Source organism: Antechinus flavipes, chromosome 4 (genome assembly GCF_016432865.1).
Source record: "Antechinus flavipes isolate AdamAnt ecotype Samford, QLD, Australia chromosome 4, AdamAnt_v2, whole genome shotgun sequence".
Classification (NCBI taxonomy): Eukaryota; Metazoa; Chordata; class Mammalia; order Dasyuromorphia; family Dasyuridae; genus Antechinus; species Antechinus flavipes.
Window position 1 is genome coordinate 351,299,296 of NC_067401.1, and position 26,949 is coordinate 351,326,244.

At 35.2% G+C, this 26,949-nt stretch overlaps 1 protein-coding gene across 1 annotated transcript in view; it reads right to left on the reverse strand.

Moving 5' to 3' along the window:
- Positions 1-266: 266 nt before the first annotated feature.
- The window catches only part of PRKN (parkin RBR E3 ubiquitin protein ligase), a 1,934,491-nt gene continuing 1,907,808 nt past the window's right edge, over positions 267-26,949 (reverse strand). Inside the window, exons 11-12 of the mRNA XM_051998070.1 lie at positions 8,302-8,419; positions 267-3,121 (exon numbers count right to left, since the gene is read on the reverse strand). Of these exons, the coding sequence (XP_051854030.1) occupies positions 3,009-3,121; positions 8,302-8,419 (231 nt within the window). The 3' untranslated portion in view covers positions 267-3,008. The remainder of the gene's footprint in view (positions 3,122-8,301; positions 8,420-26,949) is intronic.

Genomic DNA, 26,949 nt, shown 5'->3' on the forward strand with positions numbered 1-26,949 from the left:
ACTGCCAAAGACTAACCTTTCTCTCAACCCAGTTTCAGTTTTTAGCTTTTTAGGGAAGTTTATTAACAGAGATAGAAAGCACAAGACAGTTTTCTGAATAAATGTTGGCTTTTAATATCTATTCTTTTGTATTATGACAGCACTCTCCAAAACCACAGTATAGCAAGCAGAGCTATTCTGGGCCTTTACACATTGAAAAATAGCCACTGATTTACCAAATAATTCTTCTAGGATGTGAGCTTTATCATTAGATAAAACACAACACATTTCCACAACAACATTTTCACCATTTATTGAAAATACTTCTTCAAACAAAGTTACAAGCATGCTGTTGATGGTTTTCACTGGTGCAATGAAGGACAAATTTAGGTGTTGTTTAGAAAACAAAGAAACTTTTGTAAGGAACTTTTGTTTCTGTCCTTTGTGATATGCTGAGAACTCAGACATGTTTTATGTTTATTCTTGATGCAATGTGATGATAATTACATAATACATTCATTGGTGGGGTTCCCCCCCACACTCATAATGATTAAAATTTTTCTTTTCTGAAACAAAAAATACCTATCATCAAGAAAAAAGCAGATACTAATATCATATTATATAATCATATCATAAAACAAAACAGATGTAATGAAACCTTGTGTAAGCAATCTCTATTGAAATCTCCTAACCCCAAACATCACACATTTGGAAGCAAATGGCCATTAATAACCAAGGGAAAAAAAAGATCACCAGACAACAGAGGAGACTACATTAAGTTCAATGACTGAATGAGACGAACTTGCCTTTGAACTTGCCACAGCTGCATTAATATGAGGTTACCAGACAGGGGCTGCTGGTTGTAGGAGGTTGGTTATCACTTAACTTCCATTTTTACCCAGGAAGTCTTAATTGGGCTTCATGACAGTGAGGGGATTTCTGAATCCCCTCAGTGGGAGATTATTGACTCATGATCTGTAGGAAGTTATTTTGCTGACACCCCTATTTCTTTTTGGGATATTTCATTAGAGTTTCCCATCTTCCTGATCAGAGAACAGAATTGCAGGTTTGGTAGCCTCAAGGTCATAAAGTGAGTTCCCAGTGGTTTTTATTGTAAGTGCAAGGCCCATAGAAGGTGGTCAAGGCATCTCTGATCTTATACTGTGACTATGTTACTATCTTTGTCCTGTACTGTCTGCAGTATACCTAGAGATGAAAGGCAATGCAAGATAAGAGTTAGGAGGAAATAGGAAAAGAAGCTGACACATTTAGGAGGGACCAGAAGTAGGATGGTAGGATGCCCCTGGATCTAACCTAAAGCTAATTTTTCTTCTAACAAGTGAATGGATTAAAATATATTTGACTAAAACAAAAAAAATTTAAAGTATTAAAACAAAGGCTATACTATAGATTTAAGTTACTAGGAACACTAAAAATATCATTAATAGATTCATGTGCTGATGAAACTTATGATATCACCAATTGCTTTAATGTTCTCCCAGAGAATAAAATCAAATGACTCATCTAAAGACAGTAGCTATTCAGGAGAGTAACACTTTTTCACTTAAGAACTCTGTTGAAAGAATTATTCTTTCTTACTTGAAAATTATTTTAAAAAAGTAAAACTATAACTATTACTAAAACTATTGCTTTCCTAAAAACTATTATTTTAATTTTTTTCCCTTTTTATTATGAATTTAGCAGATATCAACAAGCATTAACAAACGTATCTTTATACATTTCTTGACTACTACTGCTGTACCAAAAGGGCTTCAAAACATCTACTAAGACCCCAACAATGTCATCAGATCATATTTTAAATGTGCTGACTTGTTTTTTTAGGGTACTGCATCTTTAAAACAAATTTCCCTGAAAAATATCAATACCACTGGATGCTTGAGCTGTGCCCATTTAACAATAGTTCTCCAAACTAATAGGGTATTAGGAGAGGTCCTAAGCTTACATATTAGGAACACATTATTTCCCTTTATTACAAATCTTTCCCAATAGAAATTCAGGTGTAAATTACATGTAGGACCAGAAATACAAATATTTATAAATATTCTGGTTTAATACCCTGTTTTTTTTAAATTAACATTGAGCATCACTACTAGTTTCTCTATTAAACCTCACAATGGATCCAAACTGTTAGAAAAGTCCCCAAATCAGAAATGCCTGTTTTTTTTTTCAAAGTTTGACACTCTTAAAAAAAAAAACTCAAGAAAAAAATTTTAAACATGGAAATTAATAAAATGCTATAGGAACATATTAGGTTTCAATTAATTCCCTTAGTTTAAACATTTCAAAATTCAAATGAGCCCTTTCAATTTCTCATTCATTTGACATGGCAAATTATGGTTAGGTACACTCTCACAAATGTAATTTAAGATTATTAATTGGTTTTATTCTTGAAAGCAAGTAAAAATTTTCCCCAATAAATTTTGATTTCTGTCTATGGTATTGCTAAAATTTAAATGGAGGTGTTTGTTAGTATTGAAGCTGTGACCACACTTTCAAAAAAAAAAAAATTAACCACTTAATTTAAAACAGACCCACTGACAAAGAACCACAAAAAATCTCTTCAAATTATTCCAGTGACTCATTTTAACATTAATATTTTAAAAACTACAAATCAAGTATACAAAATAAAACCTGAGAGAACTGCATTCATATGGTAATTCAAGTCTGTCTTAAATTCATAAAAAGCAAGTAATCCACAGTTAATTCATAAATTCCACTTGGGATCTACCTTCTTGTATCTGTGCATCACAAGGGTTTGTAAACAATATTTAATTGTCTTACATTTAGCCATGTTCCAATTCAGGGGACTCTAAAAGAGTGTTTAAAAGGGATCTAAAAATGATTTTCTACCATAATTTGTCTCAGAATTTTAGAAAAAGAGTAATGAATATAATATTCTTTTTGTTCATTTGAAAAGGAAGAATATGATAAGAAGTCGGTGGGCCAAATGAGTTGCCAGTTACATGAGGGTAGTCAGTAAAACTTGTCCCTGCTTTTTTGTGACTGAGCTATACGTCAAACCAGTGGTCTCCCATGCAGGTTCGGTTCCATTCTAGGCTGCAGTTCCAGCACCACTCAAACTTGCATTGAGGCTGAGGACATTTCATGTGCATGCATCCTCCTGCAGAGTAGAGAGGGAAAGGACATGATTATTCTGGAGTACATGATATCAAAGAACAAGTATGTGCCTGTTAACACAGGAGGGCAAATAGTTATTGCTAAAAGAAGACTGACTAACCAGTGACAAAGATCAAAATAAATTTTTCACAGAATGCCTTTCTTTTACATTGAAAAATATGCAGTTGATCAAAAGGATAAAACTCAAATGTAAGGTTTTTGGTAATCAACTATTTTATTTGTCAATTTCCATAATTTGAAATGATGAGCTTGATTATTATATTAGACCCAGGGGATTTTTTCTGATGAATTATATTGTATTTCACAATTTTTGGTTAATTAAAAAAGCAGACCAGGCAAATAATCTGTGGCAAAATTATTGCAGGAAATAGAGAAGAGATATACAAGTTGGGTAGATATGAATGGACTGTGAAATGCATGAGCATCCAAATTGTTGAAATCAAATATCTGAATATATCATATTTCTCTGTTAGTACACTTATGTTGTTCCTTCTGTGTGTTTGTGTATTTTAAATGCAGACCAGACCTGTTATTTCATTGATATGAGGAATTCCCAGGGAGGAAAATCCCTTTACCAGAACTGCATCTTATTATTAGAGAACTGTGTGGGCAGAAGCCTTCTGGATTCTGAAGCTGAATCTCCATCTCTGTTAGCTATGCCCTTGTGGTTAATCTTTCAATATTTCTTCAGTGTTTAGAGTTTGGTAAGACTTAGAAAAGAGTAATCTGGACTATATGCAAGATTGTGAGCTATAATGCCCTTTCCCTTTGCACATGAGATTGGCATTTTCTGAAATGGCTTTTCAAAAATAAACCAAATGCTTCACAATTTAGACTTTTCCCCTCAAAATTCCCAAATATAGACAGTATCTATTTCTGAGGCAGGAAATCCAAGTCTTCATTAGCAGATTGGAATATTGAGGCAATTATCTGAATGGCTCCAGCAATGAATCTGCTTCTGAGAGAATTTGCTAGATATTTCTGCCCAAAGCCATTTATCTGCAAGGATCATGTATAAGTAAATGTGTTTGTTATTTAACTCTACCTATTATCCTATTAATTCATTTTCTTCCCCCCTCTCCCTTCTTTCTGCTCTTTCCTCTCCTTCCTCTCTCCCTTGCTTTCTTGCCAAATTATACCAGTCATTGTTTCCATGCTGTTATATTTTGCCATTGGGAGTCTGCAGTGAGACCCAATTCTTTGTCTTCTTGATTTTTTTTCAGTAATTGTATGACCCCATCTGGGAAGCACACAGCTAGTAGGTATCCAAGGTCAAATTTGAACCTAGCAAGATGAATCTTCTAGACTCTGGGCCCAGCACTCTATCCACTGTACCACCTAGTCACCCAATACCCAATTCTAGTGAATTTCTATCAGTTTTGAACATGGATTCTCTGAGAGTCAGTGTGCTATAGTGAACTGAGAGCCTTTCTTGGCGTTGGAGACCTGGATTCAAGTCCTGTCCCTGACACATATTAGCTATGTGATCACAGATAATTCACTAAGACCATTGCTTACAGTATTGGTGGAGAGAGTTTCCACACTGGAAATTTCCTGTACCAATGAAATCGTAGATCTAGAACAATGACAAAAGTTAGAGTGTGTCTCGCTATAATCTAACTGCATTTAGGATTAGGTGGTGCAGTAGACAGAAATCAGAAGGACTCATTTTCATGAGTTCAAATCTGGCTTCAGACACTTACTAGCTATGTGGTCCTGGGCCAGTCACTTAACCAGGTTTGTCTCAGTTTCTTCATCTGTAAAATGAGCTGAAGAAGGAAATGGGCAAATACTCCAGTATCCTTGCCAAGAAAACCCCAAATGGGTTTGCAAAGAGTTGGATATGACTGAAATGACTGAATGATAGCAACAATCAAAGGATTCTATGTATAATGTAAACTAGGGCAGGTAGATGATGTAGTGGATAGCACACTGGACCCGAGTTCAAATTCAATCTCGGACACTTATTAGCTATTTGATTTTGCTTCAGTTTTCTAAGTTATAAAATGGGGATAATAATAGCTCCTACTTTCCAGGATTGCTTTGAGAATCAAATGAATTAATATTTGGAAAATGCTTACTATAGCACTTGGCATCTATTTCTCCATAAATCCCATTTGGGGATTTTCTTGGCAAAAATAATGGAGTGGTCTGCTATTTCCTTCTCCAGCTCATTTTTTAGATAAGGAAACTGAGGCAAGCAGGATTAAGGGATTTGTCCAATGTTACACAGTTAGGAGGTGTGTGAGGCCAGAATTAAATTTAGGAAGAGACATTAAGTGCTATATAATTGTTAGCTATTATTAAATTTAGTAATTATACATATTATCTAGGTTATGTTAAGAAATATTGAGGTTAATAGATTTTTATGAAGTAGGATGTAAAAAGCATTAGCCAAATTTGAAGGGTAGAAAAGGATGAAGAAATCAAATTATTAAAAAAGAAAAAAAAGGGGGGGCGGGAATTGGGAGAAATGAATGGGCATTTATTTGATTTCCACACTTAGAAAAGTTAAATTGGAGAAATGAAACTTAAATTAGAAATCTGAAATCCACAAAGACATCAAAGAATTATCAAGGATTAAGGTTATCTTTTCTCAAAAGAATGTAAGAATGTCAGTTCCTTGGGGGCAGGGACAGGGTTTTATAATCAGGAGTGATGGACTGTGACTGGAAAAGGATCTTTTGTTCTTTTTCCCAAGCTTTCCACACTTAGTTAGAAGTTCCTGGAGACAGGGACTGGTTATGTAATGAAGGGTGGAGATTCAGGTCTTGTAACTTCTGTAACATCCAATTAATGGGGAATCAGAGAAGGGACTTGTGTTCAGGTCTACTTTGGAAATAAGTACTGCTTTGGAGTTTCAAAAGTGTGTCTACTAACCTTTGCACCCATTCTTGCAATAATGTAAAATAAATCTTCCCTGCATTCAAAAAATATGATTGTCTATATATTCTTTAATTTTTAAGTAAAATAACTTCTATACAATACTTTCTTCTCTGTGGTACACCTTTAAACTTATTTAAGTTATTCGAAATGGTTGAATTTCAATATAAAGAGTAATGAGGCTTTGGAGGGGTGTAATCTCCATTTCCAAGAAAGTTGAAACTGGTGGATCTTTTGCGCTCAGAAATTCTAAACTAAACTGGGCTTTGCTGATATTTACATTGAAAAAGTTTGGCATTAATATAGCAGACCCATAGGAGCAGGGAACCACCAGATTGCCTAAGAAGGAATAAAATGGCCTAAGGAATACATAATTTCTTGTGTTGAGCTAAGCTGGATGAATTTCTAAACTATTACTGAGTGATCCGTGAGCTTTCAGCCTGTCTAGGTATCTTTTAAAAAAAATTAATAGTAATTAAAAAATTTTTTGTACAAATATGTGATGGATATAAAACTATAAGGAATCTGATAGTATAAAGTCATGGGAACAGAGAGATAGGAAAAGAAAGAAAGTACACAGAAACAGAGATGGTGAAACTGCATATTTAACCAATAGCAATGGAAAGAAACATGAGAGCCACCAAGCCCTGCTAATGAAGGAGTACTAATCTTTCAACACCAGGAGCAGAAAACATGGCAGATTCTTTATTAACTGATATACAAAGGATGATCCCCATAGCATTACCACTGGATCAATGATTTAGAGCTGGAAGGGATCTTTGAGGATACCAAGTCTAACTTGCCCTTTACTCTCCTTTCCCCACCCCTTCTGCTAACATTTACAGATGAAGCGAATAAGAGAAAATAACTGAACTTGTAAATGGGAGAGAGAAAATTTGAACCTTACATTTTGTGACAGTATAAACTGCATTACCCCTTACATGGCCCTTCACTGAATCTTAATTCTACTAGACAAAATATGGGTGAATTTACCTGGTATTTTATACCTGCTACTCTAGATGACAAAGCATGAAAGCCATTTGGTTTCAGAAAATAGGAAAAGGACTCAATTTCTGTAACTGTGAGGGGCCAAGAATTGGGCTTCATAAAGTTGAATGCAGGATTAGAACTTTCATGGCTTTTGTGATGATTTTAATTTAGCTGATGATCTTTTAGTACATGGGACCAAAGACTTACAGCTTAAGAAATTGTCTAGTCTAATTCCCTCGAAAGAAGAAGCAGTGGCTAAATAAAACAGTTTAAGTCATCTTGATGGGTGTATCTCCTAGGGAGAATGCAGCAATTTCTGAGAATTCCTAAGGCTACCCAGCTTTGAGAGCTCCACAAACAATGTTGGTCAGTAAGCCATAGAACTCAATGTTGGGAGCTGCTCCACCTCTCAATGTTGGGAGCTGCTCCACCTCTATTCAATACTCTTTAAGAAACCATAGAATTCATCAATGGATGAGGTACAACTGTACCTCTAAGTCATAAAATTAGTATATCAGTGACTTGAACCTGATCTTTGTTTCTTTTTCCTATAAAATTATCTTCTTGCTTCTGGCTCTTTGCTAAATTACTTTGGAATGAATCCTACTAAGAGCAGTGTAATAAATCTTTGCCCCTTAACTCAGAAACAAATTGAGTTTGCGAATTCTTTCTCCATACCCATGACACAGAGCTGGGTGGAGACCCTAATATTATTGGGTTGTTTTCCCTTTCAACAATCTTACCTACGGTTACACAAGGCAGCAAGTAGAACTAAGAAATACAAATAGGACTTCTGCCTTCAACTCTAGCCATCTTTTTACTGCATATCTCTTTTTAAACATTAATGGGAATATGATTGCTAACATGCTTTGTCAGTAGGATACTATATATGGATATCACTCTGGGCCTTATTTGTACAATAGGAGATAGTTGGATTTAATGATCTCAAAGGTTTCTTCCAGGTCTGAAAGTATGATTCCTATTCATGAAGTAGTCTCTCAAATGAAGTGATTTCAAAAGCTAATAATTGAAAAACCTCAGAGACAAAAAAAGCATCTTTTCAAAATATATCCATGTGTAGGATAACTAGCAAGTTATATAATTGTTGCTAGGTTACATATGGTAACTGAAATAGAAATTAATAGATGGAAATTCCATAAAAAATCATCAGAGGAGACCTGGATGCTGAGATCTATGACTCAGTTTACTATTATAATCATGCTACTACTATAATTTTTTGGTGATGATGGCTTTTTTAAATCCTATTTTTAAACTGCAACACAGACTCACCATTTTTTTCCACTGGTATATGGCAACGGGGACAAGGTTTGGTTGTTTTCTTGATTGTTTCTTTGGAGGCCTCCTCCCATCTTGCCCTCTCTGCAGCTTGTTCATCCACAGCAAAGGCCTATGTAAAGAAAGGTAAAAGATCTGATTGAGCTCAGCTCCTCTTCTGGGATGAAAATTACATGTCCTGGATCCCTTTGGAAATCTGGCAAATCCTAAGGACTCTTTCTCACAATAATGCTTTAAAATGCATGAAATAGGATACACAGGATTAAAAAGGGAAACAATTACAATGAATAATCAAAATATAAAGAACAAGAATAACAACAAAAGCATTTCACAGACCTCAGATTAACAATGCCTGTATGAAAGTCCTAACCCTTGTCAAAAAGGAATCAGAAAATTCTGAAAAATGGGAATAATTAAGATCTTTCAGACAAAAAGAGTAATAATCTATCTTATTTAACAAGTACAGAGTGGCCTCCAGTAAAATCCTTCTTCAATTCTATACTAGGAACTTAACAATAAATATAACAATATTTAATATTAATATATGTATATTAATACTTTTAATATTAAATAATATTTACACATCATTTTAAGATTTATGGAGCATATTACATATAGTATTCTGATTCTCTCAGCAGATAGAGAGGAAGGTGATATTATTACCACAATTTTACCAATGAGGACACAAAATATGAGAGCAGAGATCAGTCACACATCTAATAAGTATCTGAGAAGGTATTTGAATCCAGGTTTTTCTGACTCATAGTATAGCACTATATCCACTTTATCATACTACTTGCTCTCATTATGGTATAAAAGTGATCCTGTGCTCTTAAAGGCTATGTCAATATTAACAGGTCTCATAAAGCTGGAAAAGTTTTGAATAAAGGCAATGTGACGGGCTGTGCATTTGTTGTTTGAACTCTTATGTTGCTGAGCTTGAAGGAGCTCATCTGCAGAAAAGCAGGATCAGAGTGAGGATTTTTTTTTTTTTTTTTTTGGCTATGATGACTCATAAAATTATCCATTATCATATGGATGGGGACCAGATTCTTTTCACTATTGTTGTTATTCATACTAATGAAATCACAGTTCTTAGTTATAGGATCTCTTGAAGAATTAAAAGTAGTGATAAATTCCATTAAATGCAATCAACATATAAAGTTCTCTTAGTATTTGATAAATGTCCACTAAAAACGCTAGAAAAACGATTTCCTGTTCCCATAGTTTGCTATGCTTTATTTTATTGTTTTGAATAAGATTTCTGTGATTGATTCTCTATCTTCCTACTTAGGAACAATCTGTACTTGTAAAGTTTAGTGAATATAAAAATATGCATTCCATTATTTAGTTCAGAGGTTCTTATTCTGGGGCTCTTCAACATGTTATTTTAATATTTTTATTATATTTTTAAATGTAGTTTTAAAATTTAATATTCTATATTTTACTTTATAGCCAGATGACACAGTGGATAGAGTGCCCAAGCTGGAATCAGGAAGATATGAGTTCAAGTTTGTACTCAAATACTTACTAGGTGGACAGATTACTTTATCCTGTTGGCCTCAGTTTACTCATATGTAAAATGACTGGAGAAGGCAGTGGCAAACCACTCCAGTATCTCTGCCAAGAAAACCCCCACAAAAAGGTCATGGAAGAGTCAGAAAGGACTGAAAAGAAAAAAGGAGTCACAAACATTCTGAGAAGGGGTCAATAGGTTTGAACAGACTACCAAAAGGGTTCCACAAACAAATAAACAAAAATGCTTAAGATTCCCTGCTAGCCACAGGCTGTCAACTCCTTGAGAGCAAGGCTTGGGCAGGACTATTCCTGCAACCCCCGGGCAAATCCTCTGCTTAGTGAGTGCTTGTTGAATTGAACTGAATGACATTTCCATTGATTTTGGCTACTGAAAAGTGGCTAAAGAAGGGGCAGGAACAGGAAACCAGGCCACGTGGTTGGTGTGAGGCAGAAGGGAAGGTATGTCTTCAGGGAAGGTCACTGGGCCCTGAATTTTCCCTAGCTCTTGAATTAGAAGAGGTTTGAGCCTTCTAATGTTTCACTGGAAAGATTCATTCTGTACTTGCCTAATCCTTCTCTGACTACAATCTGTACCACTTTACTCTAAGCACTGAACAACAGATACACAAGAAAAAACTGGTACTTGTTTGGTTCTAGGCCAAGGACACTTCAGAGAAGAAATGTTTTTCCAATTGTTAATCCAAACAGCATGATTCAGTGTTTGCGAATAGCCTTTTCTTTCATGCTGCAGATTTATTTCACTCATGACCTCATGGCGCTGAACTCAGAACAACTCCCAACCTCTCTCCCTTTGCTGAACTTCCCAGGATTAAGTTATCTTGCCATCTCTAACTCATTTTAAGTCTAAAAGAAACACAGAGTTGGGTTCTAATAAAAACCAGTTGAAAGTGGTTCAATTGAATAATCCCCAACACTAGCTTTGTGGTAAACTATTTAACTTCCGTGTGTCTGAATTTCCCCATTTTGCAAAATGTGGACCAAACGATCATAAAATTTCAATCTGGAAGGGACCTCAGGGCTCTAGGCTAATCCCTTAATGTGATACATGAGAAAATTGGGGTCCCAGAGAACATGTTACTTGTCCAAGGCCAAATAGATAATAAATTGGATATAAATTCAGGTCTACTCACTTCACAGACAACGGGCTTTCCATTGTGGGAATAGTTAAGTGGAACGAAGGCAAAGAAAACTGATGCTAAAGCTAGAGAATTGGGTTCAAATCCCCCTCAGATATTTACTAGCTAATATCTATTACTAGATATTGACTGTGTGTAGGTTATTTGTTTTACCATCTGGAATGTGAGAGGGTTGGACTAGAGGGCCTCCAAAATCTCTTCTAGCTATAGATCTATGATTCTTATGGCCTGGATAATGGGTATAAAGTGCTGTATAAATGCCTGCTACTAGTATAGCTTTAGAGAACTATTTAGTTATAGTTATAGTTACAGTCTATGTATATCTATAGACTATAGTTACAGTCACATACTGAAATATTGTTAAAAATCCAAATCATCTAATACCTTTAATACCATTAACCCCTACTTCAGGTACATATTTGTTCCTCCTTCATATCAAATTGACAAGCATTCCTATATCAAGTACCTGCTATGTGTCAGGCACTGTGCTTTGCACTGGGGTTACAAATTCAAGCAACAAGAAAAACAACCTTGACCTCAAGGACTTTACATGTGAGGGGTGGAGAGAAGGACATAAAAAGGGAAGCCGACAAGTGAGGGAGTGAAGGGCTCAAGGGAAGAACTCAGAAAAGAATGAAGGAGTAAACAAGGAAGAAACAGAGACCACCCCTGTTTGGTCTCTGTACTATCCTTAAAAGAAAGGTTCCAGGAAGAATTGACAGGTTAAATAAAGGAACTTTAGGGATACAAGGATCTTTCAAGATAAGAAGACTACTGGCAAGGTTTATACTTCCAAGGGGGAAAAGGTTACTAAGTAATTGTAATGCCGGAGAAACTGAGCAAGACAGAGATTAGAGAACAATTTAATAGTTTATTAAATGAAGAGATTTACTGGGACCAAATGGATTCATGATTGGTCCCAGGGCTGAATGAGACTATCGTCTCAAAGAATCAGCAGCGAATGTAAGATACAAGATTCTTTTGTATGGTAACAAGAACAATGACATAATGGGGGAGGTACCTGTATGAGGATAACCTAATGGGGGGAGGCACTTAGGATGATATAATGGGAGGACTGGAGAGGCTCCTGATATTCTAATGATGTCTAAAATGGATAAAGACCCTTTCCCATCAAACATTAAGAGGGAATAAGTGATAGCCTAAGGTCTAAGATATAAGACCTTTAACCTATCAAACATTAAGAGGGAATGGTTATAACCTGAGGCAGATAGGACAATGGGGAAACTAGGTCAGAACATTAAAAGAGAACTGTGGCACAACAGTAATGATGGAGAATAACGTGTGGGGACTCAGATGTTGAGCCCAGAAAGGAACTTCATAGCAGTTTTATGTTGAAAGTAAAGCTAAAAATCTCTTTTTTTCAAAGAGTATTTTCTTTTTAAGGGGGTGGGGCTTTACAATCAGGGAGCCATCCATCTCCTGCGGTCTTATTTGAGATGGTGAAATGTGTGTAAGACAAGCTGAACAATGACAGAAGCCAAGGACAGAAAGATTTGGATGAATGCTCCTCTTGTCAGAAAGCAGACATAAACATTTGATAAAAACAGAGAGCTCAGTGAAACATCTGTATCTTCATCTTTTTTTTTTTTTTTAAATGAAACTAGGAGATAGTATCAGTATAGGAAAGGCACTTAGATCTAGCCGCCAATTTCTAATTTTCACTATATCATTCTAAATTCAAGCTATCAAACTAGATAAAAGAATTTCACTAAAGATAAAATGCAAAGTTAAGGCTTAGGAGGAGATGCCTTATGATTTTTCCTCTAAAACAATCTATACTAACTCAATTTTGCACAGCAGGGAGGAGAAGCAGTGATTCCCAAAACAGTAAGGAGATAGGGATATATTCTTTTAAAGCAAGTGAAGAAACTTGGGATGTTTATTTCTTGATCTTAGAGCACCAATTCCTGCCCTCTTTTCCTTTGCTAGAACTTCCCATAAAGAATTTCTCTGGAGAAGAGAAGATAGAAGAGACTATAATAGGTGTCTTTAAGTATTATGAAAGGCTTTATCCACCTTATGGAAAGTGGATAGGTTTTTTTGTTTGTTTGTTTTGGTTTGGTTTTGCTTTACCCTGGAGGAGGGCACCTTGGGTGGAAGGTACAAAGATTTTTATCTTTCATGTAAGGAAATAAAGCAGGAGAAAGTGATGATAGCCTTCATTACTATGAGTGCACCTTTTGTTATGAGTTTTTGGGAGAACATGAACAAGAGTGTCATAGGATGGGCAGTATGGTTAAGTTCCAATTCATATCAATGGAAGGAACTCAAATCAGGAAGATCATAGATCCATTGGAGTATATGAAAGTATTCTCAACAATTTGGATCTGGAGGCAGAAGACCTGAGTTCAAATACTAGCTCTGCCTCTTACTACCTATGCGACTCTGAAGAAATCATTTCCCTTCTCTGGGGCTTAGTTACCTTATCTATCAAAGCTGGTCTAGATGATCCTGAATGTCTCTTCTAGATCCAAGTCTACTATCCTATGTATTAGCACTATCAAAGAGTGGGATGGATTGCCTGAAGAAGAAATGAATTTATTTTCTTAGAGGTGTTCAAGTAAAAGTTGGATGCTGCCTTAATGGCTATATATTGTGGGGGATTTGTGTTCATGTAGAAACTGAACTTTATGGCTTCTGAGGTCCCTTTCCAACTTTCTGATTCTGTGACATGCTAATTTAAACTGTTGCTCAATGTGAGTCATCTAAAATTCTTTAGCTGTGCTGTAACACTGCTCTATTTTGTCAATATGCTATTTGTCTCAAAGAAAAAAATACCCCCTTCCCTCATGTATTCTTTTTTTCTCTTTACTTATAAAGATTGATACTTTATCCAGAAAAACTTTATGTGAAATTGTGAAGTAGGTTCAGTAGTGCCCTCTCTATCTTTCAAATTTTCTGATATAAAAGCCTGCTTTTAATTAGGTATGCATTTGAAACTCATTCACACTATGGTATAAATGATTAATAATTATTAGTCATATACATGTTATATATTTAATATAATGTATATATAATTTAGATTTTGTGTAATTTTTTGCATTCATATTTGGATTTGATCCAATTGTCCTATGAGGTAGTTATATATATTATTATCAGCCTTTATTATTTTTTTTTTAACTATGGAGGCTCAGCATAAGTAAAATGAATTCTTCAAGGTAGTAAAAGGGGTAAATTAGACATCAGAGGCAGGATTTAAACCCAATTCTCTTCTAATTCCAATTTCATCCCTCTTACACTACACTGCAGTGTTTTCTGATTTGGATTTAAAGTATTATTGTCCTCGATACATCATTAGCCAAAATATAGAGGATACAGAGTATATTTCCAGCCTAAATTCCTACCATAGAGCTTATATTTGTCTCTTCCGCTGGCCTGAGTTAGAGTTAAGATTATTATTTCCCCTCATTTTAGGTACCTATGTGGAGTATATTTTTATTTTAGATTTGAATGTCATAAATATTTCAATAAGGGCAAAACAAAACATTTACTGTAGAAGCAATACATTAAAATACACAGATTGGTGTGGATCATTAAATATAGTTTAGAGACAGACTGATTTTCTTTCCTTACATGGTCTCAATATTAATTCTTAAGTCTTAGATTATACCTTTGAGCTTTGCAGAAACAGAACATTATCTTTTCCTTCTTAGAGGGTTTAATTTGGAGTTCAGAGGGGAAAAACGATTTGTCCTCATAGTGAGAACCCAGATTCTTGGTGGTAGTTAGAACAAATTATATTAAATTTTAAAGGGGCAGAGTTGCAAGAAACAATGAGACTTGCCCAGAGTCAGGAAGTTAGTACATGTCAGAAGCAGGATCTAAATACAGGTTTTCCTGCTTTGAAGGTAAGTCTCAATCCAGTTTACCATATTGACAAATATAGTGGTGATAGAATTGTTGTGGAAGTCCAGGAAATAGTCATCCCACTGTGAGTAGAGAGATATATTTATTTATTTAATAACATTCTTTGCTTTAAAATTTTGAGTTCCAAGTTCTCTCCCTCCCTACTGAGAAGGCAAGCAAGTGATATTAATTATAAATGTGAAATCATGCAAAACAAAATTTCATATTAGCTGAATTTCATATTACAAAAGAGAAGGAAGGAGGGAGGGAAAGAAGGAGAAAGGAAGAGAGAGGAAGACAGAATGAAGGAGGAGGGAAGAAAAAGGGAGAAAGAGAGAAAGAAGGAGAGGGAAAGGAAGGAGAGAGAGAGAATTACACTTTAGTTTGTACTCAGAGTTCATCAGTTCTCTCTCTGGAGGTAGAAAGCATTTTTTTCTCATCATAAGTCTTTTGGAATTGTCTTGGATCATTGTATTAGAGTAGCCAAATATTTTACAATTATTATATTACAATACTTCTGTTATCATATATAATGATCTCCTAGCTCTTCTCACTTCACTTCGCATCAATTCATATAGGTATGGCCATATTTTTTTTTCTTTTTGAAACTATACCTTTGTCATTTTTTATAGCACTATACAACTTCATCACAATCTCATCTCTCAAATTCTTAATTGATGAACATCTTCTCAATTTCTAATTCTTTGCCACCACCAAAAGAGCTGCTATAAATATTTTTGCCCATATAGATCCTTTTCTTCTTTCTTTGATCTTTTTGGGGTACAGATATAGTAATGGGATTGCTGCTTTTGTTCCTTTTCTGTTTTTTAAGATTATTTTTCAGTATTTTTGTACCTTTTTTTAAACCAACCTGTTAATTCTTTTTTCATGATTTTCTTGCACCACTTATTTCTTCTCCCAAGTTTTCCTCTATCACTCTCACTGATTTCTTTAATTCTTCCAGAAATTATTTTTGGGCTTGGATCCAATTAGCATTTGAGGCTTTGCTTCAAATTTATATACATATATATATATATTTTGCCACCTTTGTATTTTATTATGATCATGTTCTTTGTTGTTGTTCATTTTTCTAGCCTATTTTTTTACTTTGAATTTTATGTTAACGTTGGGCTCTGCTCACTGGGAATGAGGAGGCATTGTCCCAAGGTTCAGGCTTTTTTATATTACTCTTTTCAGAGGTTCTGTGGGTCTGCAAGGTTTTTGTGCTTCCAATGTAGTGTGATCTGAAGAGAAGTGTGGTCACTGCTTTCCTTGTCTTGTTCTAATCTTTACCCAGAAAAGGTTCCTGCTCCCCTGCAGCCACAAGTGCTAATTGTCACCAGGGTCTCTGTGCTTTTGTGACCAATCTCAAGTGCTCCTCTCTACCCTGGAACTGTGACCCAGAACTGTTTACAGGTAGTAGAGTTATCAATCACTGCCAGCTTCACCTATTGCCAGCTAAGGATCCTCTGAAATTACTTTATGACCAGTGGTCCAACCTGCTCCCTTACCCCTTACCATCTCTGGGTTGAGAGCTCCCAAAGCTGCTGCTATTGCAGCCACCTCCAAAGTCCATTTCTGGTGTTGCTACACTCTGGGATAGCTCCCTCAAAAACCTGGTCTGGCCAATACAATACAAAGACTAGAGTCCTGAAGACTGGAAAAAAGTAGCTTTTATTGAGAATGAAGCTCCATTTTTTCATTCAAGGCTATATAAAAGCCATTGTCAGAAGTCTATAGCAGATGTTGAGACTTAGGCACTTTCACAATTTAGTAAAACATCTACCCCACAAGATAATGTTTCAGAGATTTTTTTTTTAATTTCCAGAGGACCTGGAAGTCTTGTCCCCTTTGAGGGGATGGACATTTCTGATAAACATTGATAAAAACAACTTCAATTCTTGAATAAAGATGAAATGCAATAACACCCTATAGATTCATGCTACATATCATGACACTTTAAAGAGATTTATCCTAGATAGAATCCATGTCCTGAAAAACCTGTTTAATACAAACACAGTGAAAAGTTATGGCAAATATGGGAATTATTTTGGGATTATACTTTTTTTTTGTAGTAACCCTTTGTGTAGTTACAAGGAACCGTTAACTCAAGAACTGTTCCTCAATTGGGAAATAGTTGAACAAATTATAATAAATAAATGAAATGGAATATGGTTGCAAAACAAGAAATGACAATGGATGGTTTCAGAGAAAAAAGACTCGTATGAACTGAGGCAGATCATCAGAACCAGAAGAACAACTTATACAATAATCACTATTTCCAGCCCAGTGTTACAGGTCTCTCCTGCTAACCTCCTAAATAGTACTAGGATGGAAAAATATCTTGCTCTGATCTCTACTGGATGTACTGTTCCAAAATTTGATTTGAAGAGTTATTTTTAAATTGCTTATAGGGGAATGTTGGGAGAATTCAGCAGGGTGCACATTCTACTAGTACTCCATCATCTTGGTCTATTAGTAGTGATGTTCTTAAAGGAAGTGGCTTCTCTTCCCCTAAAAATCCCAGTCCTTGCTCCAAGGAGGTGGGGTAAAGTACGCCTCTGGAGAGAAAGCATCACAGTGATGGGACCCTGGGGTTGGTAGCCAGGGACAATTGTGCCTCATGCTCTATAAGACTGTGAGGGAGACAATGATTGTCCTATTGTAGACAGTTGGAGTGAATATAGGATGAAAAGTGCCTTTCCCAAGAGAATGGTGCTTTGGAGCAAAGACTCATTTGCCCTTTACTGGGTATAGATTTGGATAGGAGAAAAAGACATAATAAGAGATATTTTAATAATTATTATTTCAAAAATTTTATTTAAGTATCTTATTGTTTATGACAGAAAAATAAAATTTTTGGGTCAAATTACCTAATACTTAAGAAAAAGGATCTAGTGGCTATATATAATTAATATATAAATGGATGTTGGATATATCCACCCACACAGACCAACATGTTAAACAAATACTTGCTCTAGAGAATGTCTTCAAGAAAATTATGAAACAAGGAAATGTATATTTGGACCTCCTAGTGCCTTCCCTCACTATCCCTTTGATTCCTTCTTCACCTGTTTTGTGCATTTCTCCTATTAAAAATTCTACTTTTGTAAAAGGCTCAGACATCAATTATTTATAACCTAGTGTAATTTTAAATTCAAGGATAACTTTTTCTAAGGATATTTGCAATTCCAATCTTAACTGCTAATTATAGAGGATTTATTCCATGTTGAAGGACTTATGGGATAAGAGAGATAAGTCACACAAGATAAGAAGACAGGAATGAGTTATAATCTCCACTAGTAGAAGGAGAATCTACATGTCAAGGAAATTGCAGCTCTATTGAAATAATGACGTAAGTAGCTACAGCATGAGGGCTTTGGTAGTCTATGAAAAAAATTCAAAGACTCCCTAAAACCTATAACTGATGGATCATACTCTAGCTCATATATTTGAAAAATATTTCCATTGTCAATGTTCCTAAGAGATGGTCATTCATGATTCACTTGATGACTTTCAGTGACAGAGAGCTCATGCCTTAGGGATGTTGACAATATTACCTCCCAGAAAAAGTTATCCTTGAAATTAAACTTCAGGACTTGATGACAAGGCCTATTGCTTTCTTTCTCATTCCATCTAAGGCTTTATAATAACTCATGGAAAGTATTTTTCCCTCATTATATGCTGAGTGAGCCTGATTGCTACATTAGTGCTATAGGTAGGTTCTGCAAAACAAAAATTACTTTCTAGTAACATGGAGACATAAAGCCTGGCACCATGAAAACACAACTATAAATCTAGTGATTGGATGTTTTGAAGTTTCACACTTCTATTTTGTTTTCATTTCTTCTGCAAACCACTGTTTTTATGACACTGAATACTTCAGATAACAATGTTTGACTTAAATTATGTTATATGGTATTACAGAAAATAGTGCTATAGAAGTGAAATCAAACTATCAATATACTAAATGCCTATGTGCCAAGTATTGTGCTAGGTGTTGGAAGTGACAAGAAAAATAAACCAGAATTTGCTCTTAAGGAGCTCATTGCTTCATCAAGGGAAACAACATGTACACAAATATAGGAACTGGGTAGCTATTGATGAAAGTTTTTTTTTTACAAAGTTCAAAAATCAATTAAACACATCAATATTTTAAATTTTTTTTAGTAATTAGGCTTCCAAATGTTTTTGTAAGTTTAACATTTATATTTCTAAAGCTATAAAGTATGAATTGCCCTAAGAATTTGTGTGTCCTAAGAATCATATACATATAATACACACATAAAACATATATACATATATGTGACAATCATTGTAAAAAAGGAAATAAATATTTGTGTGCGTATGTATTATACAAATATATGTGACATCCATGGTGAAAAAGGAATAATAGGATTCTAGAAAATGAGGTAGGGACAAGGCAGATGGAGGAAACAAAAAAAAGTATGTGTTTGAAATTTTAAGACTGGGTTTTCTGAGAGAATAGTGATGCTATTAATATGAATAAGAAAGTCAGGAAAATAGAGATGATTTGGGGAGCAAGCTAATTAACTCTAGTCATTATCTATGCAGGACTGGAGCTTAGGGAAGAATTTATGACTGAAAATACAGATTTGGCATCCAACTATGTAGAGATCACAGTTGAAAGCATTGGAATGGATAAAATCACTGAGGCCAAATATAGACAAAGGAGAGAAGGTTAATAGTAAAACTTTGAGGAGTATATAAATTTAAGGATGGGAAGATAGAAGATGATCCAACAAGAAAGGCAGAGAAGGCTCTGTCAGAGAGGTAGGAGAAGCAGAACTTTGAATGTCACGAAGAGAATTTCAAAGAGGCATTTAGCTATATATATGCTGCAGAGAAGTGAAGGATAATGAAGATAGTGAATAGACCTTTAGACTTGAGGATCAGGAGGTTAGCTGAGAGGCTTTTGAGAAGATTTGAATAGGAATTTGAGGGGGAAAACAGATTTCAGGGAGTCAAAAAGGGAGTGGGGAGTAAAAAATGGAGGCATCCCATTTCTCTCTCTCTCTCTCTCTCTCTCTCTCTCTCTCTCTCTCTCTCTCTCTCTCTCTTTTTTTTTTGGTCCTACTCTTTACAAGAGTCATCTCCTAATTCTACTTTCTTACCACTCAATTGTTCTTTAACCCCGTAAGAGGTCACTGGTGACCTGCAAGAGCATACTTTTGGTAGAAGGAAGGCAAAAACCAGAGCTTAAGCTTTTGGAATCATTCACATCATCTCTGTAGTATTTGACACTGTTAAGAGCTTTTTCTTTCAGGAAAAGAGACTAATTGAAAATTAAGTCCAGAAGCCTATTAGCATCAAAATCAAGTTTTTAGCATTTCTTCCAAGTCCATTGGATGGGATACACATGAATGACAGGTAGCAAGGTACCTCAGAAGCTTTTGTATGACCAAGTGACTAATGAAATCTTGGGCAGATTGTCTCTCCCACTGCTTGTCCAATTTTCAGGGTCTAAATCACTCTTTCAAAATCTGTAATTGAAAAGTCCTAGAGTGTAAAGACCATGACCAAATATTTCTATACTGAGATTAGAACAGTGCCACATATTAACAGAGTTAACATGATTTTTGATGATGATGATATCCACGTGAAACAAATCTAGATAGTCATGCACAATTTATCAGATTTAACAATTTAACTTTTACCTGAAGAATTAAATGGATAATTGAAAAGTCTTCTATTTAGTCTTGGATATATATGCCTAACTTGAATTATAAAACTAGAGAGCAGTAGCTTGTTCTCCTGAAGTTTTATTGATAATAGTTTTATAATGAGATGGTCTTTGATAACTCACTACAAATGATCCAATTTCTTTATATCATAGTGGCTCAGTGACAGTAAAACCTATCATTTTCTAGTTCTATATGACTGAACATTTCTTTCTTACTCATTTACTAAACTAGGGAAAAAAGGAGGATTTCTCCTTTTAGTTCACTTCATGGCATTCTGGAATGAGAGATTTTTAGAGTTATAAGGATCCTCAATGGCCATCAAATGTTACCTTGTATTTCAAATATCAAACTCTTAAAAATTTTCCAACAATTGGTCATCCATTCCCTACTTGAAGATCTCAAATGAGAGGGAACCTAACTTCCAAGGCTGTTCAGTCTACTTTTGGACAGCTCTAACTATTAGAAAGACCCTAATCTCTTGTAATAAATGTGGAAATCCACATGTGATCCCTTCAAAGTGCCACAGCAGGCTCATGCATTGACCTGAGTATGGTCAAAGAATTGCTATGTCCTTCAATGAAAACATTCAGAATTTTGGGGTAAGAGATATATAAAAAGATGGGAAGTGGCCTGAGCTAATTGAAGAGACTGAGAGCTGCTTAGATCAGCTCTGAACCTCATTTAAAAATATAGGCAACTTCAAATCCCAAGGAGGGTTAAACTATGCAAACTATTCTAGGAAATATTCTAGGAATTATTTCTAGGAATATATATATATATATATTGTTCTATATATTCTAGAGCCTTTTTCTTACTTTAGATATCATGTACTCCATGAAATTCCTACCTCCATGCCATAAAAAATTGTACAAGTGACTAGATTTTTAAAGGCTATGGTAATAGGTAATATGGTAATTTTGGCAAGTCCTCTAATGTTATGGACTATAAGTCTGTTATGAGAACAAACCGAGTCACATTTGAAGAGTTTCACCATGAGAAGACTGACCACTGTGTGAGTAAAAAAAAAATTTTTAATGGAGGGAGGGACACAGCCCAGTTAACTCATCAAGATAATCTCTTAAAATGCATGTGTGGGAGGAGGTTGAGTGAGTGTATGTTGCCTGCAATCTGTGCTGGTAGAGCACTGGAGGGAGTGGCAAAATCATGTCTCTCAAGTATTGAGGTATAAATTAGATAAGACATCTGTTTGACTGTGTAGTAATTAGACAAGTATTATAATATTAAAATCCAAATTGCATTCATTTTCTAAACATGATTAGAGAATCTAATCTTTCATGATAGAGTTGACCTAATTCAGACAGAAATCCTTTTAGGTAAAGTTGGGTTTTAAAATTTCACCATTCACATGAAAATTAAATACCCACATGGTACATGCTTGTGGCAGTAATTAGACACTGATGCATAATTACTGAAATCGACAGCCTCGGCAAAGACTAGTTTCCACAATTCTACGGGCCTCCTGGGAAACCCGGGGGCAGACATGTAGAACAGATGAAACAGATGTTTTGACTGAGGGAACTGGATGGTTAACTCCCTGTGAGCTGCACGCCTCCCACTGGTGAGTTAGAAAATTGCATTATCTTTGCGTGAAACTGGAATATTCTTCATATGTCCATTATGGTGTTAATAGGAACCTTATGCATTTCCAACTGTGTTTTTCTATTGGCTCAAGATTCCTGGAAGCATCACTATCATGTTTCTAATAAATACAAGAATAGAAAAGTGGTGGGAGGACTGAGATTCTGACCCTAGTGCTCAAGACCGACCAGAGGCTACCCTGCCTTTTCTAAGGGCCCACTCAGTCTCTTCAGAAAATGAAAGGAGAGCATTTGGAAGGCTATCATGAGACACTTACGACTGAGACTACCATCTGTGTTCTAGACACCGCATGTAGCAGAGGAGTTGACAAAGCAACATATGTTTAGGATGACGAATCTTACACATGGAAAAAATATATAAGCACATCCTAGCTAAATAATAGCAATAACAACAATAATAGTTTTTTTAGGTATGAAAAGCATTTAATGCTTTATATTCTTCGATCCTTATAACAACCTTGTGAAATAAGTGTAATTATTTCCCCCATTTTTCAGATGAGAAAACTGATAGGTTAAAGGATTTAGTCAGTATCACACAGCTAATATAAATTTAATGCAGAATCTGGACTTGCTTCTTCTTAACTCCAAATTTTGTGCTGTCTAGGACCTCTAATTGCCCCAAATAATAAACGCCTATTTTGCAATGGATGAAAAAAAAAGGAAGCACCAATATTAAGCAGTAAAGTTTTTAGTATAAGTACCTTTTATTAGAAGTGTTTTTTTTTTTTTAAACTGTTATTGTCCCAAATCAAAAGATAGGGGAAGGATGTATATTTGAGTAGAGAAGGGCACAAAAACAAGCATCTATAAAGCATCTACTAAGTGCCAGGCTAAGTTTTTCATAAATATCATCTCATTTGATCTTCATGACAACCTGTCAGGGAAGTGCCATTATTATCCCTGTATCATAGTTGAGGAAACTGAGGCAAACAGAAGTTAAGTGACATGTCCAGGAGGTAACACAGCTAGTAATATTCTAAGACCCTGGCACATGACCATGACAATGGTTTTTTTTTTTTTTCCCTTTTGTGTCTTTCTATTTTATTTTGTTTTTTTCTTACTTTATATTTAGTTTTAAATAAATGAAAAATAAAATAAATTTTCTAAGACTCAATTATTTGAACACATTTATTCCTGATTCCAGGCTCAGTGTTCTATCTAGTAAGCAATCTACCTGCCTAAAGTAAGAAAAGTTAGGTAGTTTCACTCCTCAATAAAGAAACAGCTAGTTGGTGTAGTTGATAGACTGCTGGGAGTCAGGAAGACTCATCTTTGTAAATTCCAATTCAACTTCAGACACTCACTAGTTGTGTAACTCTGGGCAAGTCACTTAACCCTGTTTGCCTCAGTTTCCTTATCTGTAAAATGAGCTGGAGGAAAAAAATGGCAAACCATTGATTATCTCTGCCAAGAATACTCCAAATGGGATGATGGAGAGTCAGGCATGACTGAAAAATGACTGAACAACCACAAAAAATTCTTAATAAATGATTAAGACTTTAGGTATCTAGTTCATATCCAACTTGGATCAGTAATTATGGGAAATTATTATGTTCATCATGAATGTGACTGACAGAAACACATTTAAATAAGAATCCAAGTAACATCTCTAGGCAAAGCATTCTCTCTCTAAGGAAAATTAATGAATGGTACATTGGTGCAAAATGAACAATCACATTATTGCCACATGTTGCAAATCTGGAGCTAAAGAGCTAACATTTCAATTCAATTCTCTAACTTTCTTTTTCTGCTGTTGTCACTTTACTACCATTCAACAAATAGAGGGTATCCTCAAAAACTTAGAGCAGTTTTAAACTTGTAAAACTCCTCAGCAATGCAGCCATTCAAGACAATTCCAATGGACTCAGGATGGAAAATGATATTTGCATCCACAGAAAGAAAACTATGGAGACGGAATATGATGAAAGCTTAGTATTTTAACCTTTTTTCTTTAGTTTGTATGTTTGGTTTTTTTTGTGTTTTTCCCCCTTTTGATCTGATTTTCCATGCACAACATGACAAATATGAAAATAAGTTTAAAAGAACTGCACATATTTAACCTCTATCAGATTACTTATTGTTTGGGGAGATGGGAAGTAAAGGAAGGAGGTATAAAAATCTGCAACACAGTCTCACAAAAATGAATGGTGAAGACTCTTTACATGTATTTGGAAAATAGATTACTACTGAAAATAAATAAATAAATAAAACTTAAAGCTCATTACTACTCTGTGTAATGATTCTGAAATAAGTACTTTGCAAATCTTAAAGATATAAGTCAATTATAATTATTGTAGAATGGGTAGGTGGTATAGTGGATAGAGTACCAGGCCTGGAGTCTAGAAGATCTGCGTTTAACTCTTACTAGTTATGTGATTCTGGGCAAGTTGTTTAAACTTGTTTTTTACCTCAGTTTCCTCATCTGTAAAATGAACTGGAGAAGGAAATGGTTAACCACTCCAGGATCTCTGCCAAGAAAACCCCAAATGGGGTCACAAAGATGCAAACACAACTAAAGAGCAACGATATAAGTATTTTGATGTTATCACGGTATCTTGCATCCAACAGGCACTTATAAATAGAAATCATCCTACTATGTGCAAATTACAGATTGTCCCTTTAAAGTATCTACTATGTGTGAAATACAGGCTATCTCCTCTGAAGGTCTATTTTGTGTAAAATACAAGTTATTACTTTTAAGGGCCTTGTTCAGTTCTTTTTCTCCATCATGTCTGACTCTTTATGATTCCATTTGGGGGTTTCTTGGCAGAGATACTGGAATGGTTTGCCCATCCCAGTTAAGTGACTTGCCCAGGGTCACATAGCTAGTAAGTATCTGAGCCTGGTTTGGAACTCATGAAGATGAGCCTTCCTAACTCTCTGCCATCTAGCTGTCTATTATGCACAATATACAAATTGTCCATTTTAGTGCCTACTACGTATAAAATGCCCTGAAAACACTATATTAGTTATAATTGACATTTGGTCATCATTTTAAAGTTTGCAAAGTACTTATTATAGAATCATCGGATCAAAACTTTAGAACTGGAGCTTTACCCAGTGAGACAAAGTAGAGAAGGTAGAAGGTACATCCAGTCCCTGAACCAGAGGAGGTGATAGTTGGTCCAATAAAAAACCAAAAAAACAACTGAGTTCCAGAGAGATAAAGTGACTGATCCAGCTAATAAGGCCTGATGTCAAATCCAACACTCTTCTACTGCACCATAATGCCTCCTACTTCACAAAGACCTAAGCCTCATAACAGCCATGGGAGGCAAATATCCTAAGTTTGATCACTTTTGTTTTATAGCTTAGCAAACTCAGGCTCAAAGAGAATAACTTGTTCATGATCACATAACTTTAGTAAGGCTCATATTTATTGGCTTTTGTTTTTCTAACTTATTTCTCCTCTCCTTCTCCAGATTCATTAATTTCATTGCTCTTCAATTCTACCTTTTACATATGGACATTGTTCTTTTGCTTGTGCTTTTTCCAAGTATCATCACTTAATACAAATCTTAACATATTTTTATAAACTGTTTAGAGTCATTGTTTCTTATGGTATAATTACACTCACAGAGTATAATTTGTTTAGTCATTCTCCTATTGATGGGCAACCATTAAGTCACTGATTTTTCCTACACTGAATTCACCAATCATGGCATCAATCCTTAGGGAGCTGGTTTTAAAATAAGCTGTTTTGTGTTTATTAGACTTCTGTTTTCAACAAGTGTGTAAACTGTTTGAGGGCAAGAATGATGGCATATGCTTCTTTCATATTCCTCACAGCATTCACTACAGTGATGGGCATATAGTAGATACTCAATGAATACTTATTGAAAGGGTTTGAAATGAAAAGTTGGAGAGAAATGGTGATCGTTTTAAATGCATCACTGCTCCCAGCTTACATGTGGCAGCTGCTTGTTTGAATGAGAGGTAAAGAATAGATGATTGCTTTTTCTCTCCCCCTCCACACATTCTCTGAATGCTCTCCCTCCAAGTGATATGTTATTCTTTTTTTTCATTTTTAAAATGTCACTTGAGTGAAGGATTTATTTTGCCTAGTGACAGGCTCTTGGTTTATTAAAATTCTATTTGATTTAGAAAAGTGATTACATAGAACTGTTCTTACAGTGATTACAGCGTAGGATGTATTGAAGTCCTCTGGGGGTTAGGACAAATGCGAGTGGCTGGAAAATGGATCTCATTTAGTTTTTTCTTTTGTCTTTTTTTCCCCCCTTTTTGCAGTAATTTTTAGTTTCTGGGGAAGAGAGCAATTTTTTTTCCTTCAGGGAAATATCGCCACCTGCTGTATTGAGTGAATTGTGCAACCCCCTCCTTTTTCTTTCCGAACTGGGAATTTTGGGTAGATTTGTTTAGAAACCAAGGATATCCAGTGGATAGAGTTTCTTTTTAAACAAAGTAAAGATGAAAGAGAATCAATGAGTGGATTGGAGAGAATGCTGTAAGAAGAATCAGAAACACTTGAGCTCTAATCCTGCTTCTAGCAGATATTAGCTAATTGTGTGGACCTGGGTAAATTGCTTATTTTTTCTTAACCTAGATTTCCTCCACTGTAAACAATGTAAATAGTAATTGCACTTACTCTATTATCATTTGGAGAAGTGAAGTAGATGATACATGTAGCCTTTATAAAATATAAAGGGCTATATCAATATTCCCTGGATTAATTGAATTAACTAAAATTAATTTTTATAGACACATAATTCTTCAAGTAATTTTACTCCATCAGACCAAATGTATTTATGATATCCA